At 35.9% G+C, this 2,604-nt stretch overlaps 1 protein-coding gene across 1 annotated transcript; it reads left to right on the top strand.

Annotated features, from left to right (window-relative positions):
- Positions 1-9: 9 nt before the first annotated feature.
- Positions 10-1,077, top strand: LOC105112127 (inactive tetrahydrocannabinolic acid synthase-like). Its single transcript, XM_011007714.1, has one exon. The coding sequence runs from the start codon at positions 10-12 to the stop codon at positions 1,075-1,077; it is 1,068 nt and encodes a 355-aa protein (XP_011006016.1).
- Positions 1,078-2,604: the final 1,527 nt, after the last annotated feature.

Raw genomic sequence — 2,604 nt, forward strand, 5'->3', positions numbered from 1 at the left:
TATGGTGCCATGTTGCGGAAATATGGCCTTGCAGCCGACAATGTCGTTGATGCACATATAATTGATGTTCATGGAAGACTTCTAGACCGAAAAGCCATGGGCGAAGATCTTTTCTGGGCCATCAGAGGAGGTGCAGGCGGCAGCTTCGGAATCGTCACCGCCTGGAAGGTAAAATTAGTTCCTGTACCATCAGCGGTGACAGTATTCACAGTTACCAAGACGTTAGAACAAGGTGCAACCAAACTCCTCTATAGATGGCAACAAATTGCTGATAAACTAGACGAGGATCTTTTCATCAGAGTTCAAATTCAGACAGCCAATGTCAGTAGTCAAGGTAAAAGAACTATCACCACCTCTTACAATGCCGCCTTTCTTGGTGACGCCAACAGACTTCTCCAGGTAATGAAACACAGCTTCCCTGAATTGGGTTTGACACGACAGGATTGTATCGAAACAAACTGGATCAATTCTACTGTATATATGTCAGGCTTTGCAAAGAATACTCCTCCTGAAGTTCTCCTTCAAAGAATTAACATGGACAGGGCCTACTTCAAAGGCAAATCTGACTATGCCAGAAAATCCATACCTGAAAAGGCACTTGAAGGGTTATGGGAGAAGTTATTTGAAGCAGAGAGTCCTCTAGTAGTGTTTACTCCTTATGGTGGAATGATGAACCAAATTTCAGAATCTCAGACTCCTTTCCCTCATAGAAAAGGTACCAAGTTCATGATCCTTTACTGGTCCAGTTGGCAAGATGCAACAGAAAACGTTGCAAAGCATATAAATTGGACAAGGAAGGTTTACAGTTACATGACACCTTATGTCTCGAAGAATCCTAGGGAAGCATATGCTAATTACAGGGATCTCGATTTGGGCATGAACAGAAATTCTAACACAAGTTTTGTCGAAGCGAGTGCTTTTGGTACCAGCTACTTCAAGGATAACTTCTACAGGTTGGTGCATGTGAAGACCAAAGTTGATCCTGATAATTTCTTCAGGCACGAACAAAGCATCCCACCTCTTCCAAAACAAATGGGATTAGGAAATGAAGTGGAATTCATCTCCAGCAAAGCTTAGTTGGATCACTATTCTCACAAGTCATGATTGGAGCAGGGACTTTTTATTTTTAATACCATAGCTAAATAAAGAAATGTCATGTTGTGCAGTCATGCTGTCTTGCGGTTTTTTATTATAAATAAAAGCTTTGCATTAACTAGTCCAATTTGTTGAAGAAGAATGTTGAAAAATATTTAAAATAAAAATGATCAACAAGGAAACACCATTCTTGAGGTTTGGCGGTTTTGCCACTGTTTTCATCAACCTTACAAAGTTAAAATTAAAATTAAATTAGGGGGGAGAGAGATTCATGGTCTATTGTCCAATACTTATCATAACTAGAAAATTATCAAATATAAATAAAAATACTAATAAAAAAACTTGTTAGTAAATCACAATAACTTTTATCAATGGAATATTTCCTCATGATCCTTGTTTATGTCTCTTTATGAAAGCATATAATCTATCTGCTTAGCTAGATCTACTTCTGAATACTCGACTGAATAGGCTCTTTATGTTTAGCTTCTCTGTCATGTCTCTTGAACCTTGTAACATCTCATATCGCTCCACTCTTGCATCACAAGGTGAGATGATATTCACAATATCTATCTTCATAAAAAATACCTAACTGCTTTGATACCAATTAACGTAGCTTATTAAGTTTTAGGTTACAATCTAAACTTTAGAGAAAATATATGTTTTATAAATTCTAAATAATATGAAGTTTTAACTTTTGAATAATTTATTCTAGAAATAACTTAGTGTTAAAAATTGATTTAAATCATGTGTTGGGATCTCATCTAATAGTTTAAATTATTAGATTAAAATAGTTTTTTGACATGGTATTACAACTTTGATAATCAAGTGATTACAAGTTTAAATTTCATAATTTTTATTTATTTAATGTGAGTCTATGCAAGCTTTGTCACAATCTAATTTTTGATTATTTTATTTTATTTTATTTTATTAAAAAACAACAACAACAAAAAAATGAGGAATAAATCGAAATTTGGGCCAAAAAAATATCAATTGGAAATTTGAGGACTTAATTGGACTTGGAATTATTTAATTAATGGAATCAGGGATCCAATTGATAAATATCAGAAGTTCAGGGGCCAAGTTTAAAATAGCAACCAGACATAAACGACGCCATTTTGAACCACTATTCATCATCTCCTCATCCTGAAGACCTGATCAACAGGAAACATTGCCAGCAGATCATGGAACACGATCCCTTACAGAATGTGCCTCATTTCTGAAGGCATGAACACATGTCAAAGTGCCTTGCATATTGCAAGGAATCAAGTGAACACATGATCTTCTCTGGCTTTATAAAAGCCAGAGAAAGGCCTCACATGCATGGGGGGTGAACTTGTAAAGTCATGTAATTAGGTGGCATAATTAATGGGATTTGAGTGGGAGATGAGTTGTAATTGGTGGAGGATGAGTGGAGGATGAGTTGTTAGGCATATATTCCTCCTAAATTTATGACCATTATACCCTCACTCTTGCCTATAAATAGGCAATGCATTCAAGCCTATATGCACA

Source organism: Populus euphratica, unplaced genomic scaffold, assembly GCF_000495115.2.
Source record: "Populus euphratica unplaced genomic scaffold, PopEup_1.0 scaffold324.1, whole genome shotgun sequence".
Lineage (NCBI taxonomy): Eukaryota > Viridiplantae > Streptophyta > Magnoliopsida > Malpighiales > Salicaceae > Populus > Populus euphratica.

Coding starts and splice junctions, on each gene's coding strand:
- LOC105112127 (XM_011007714.1), top strand. CDS start 10: ATGTTGCGGAAATATGGCCTTGCAGCCGACAATGTCGTTGATGCACAT.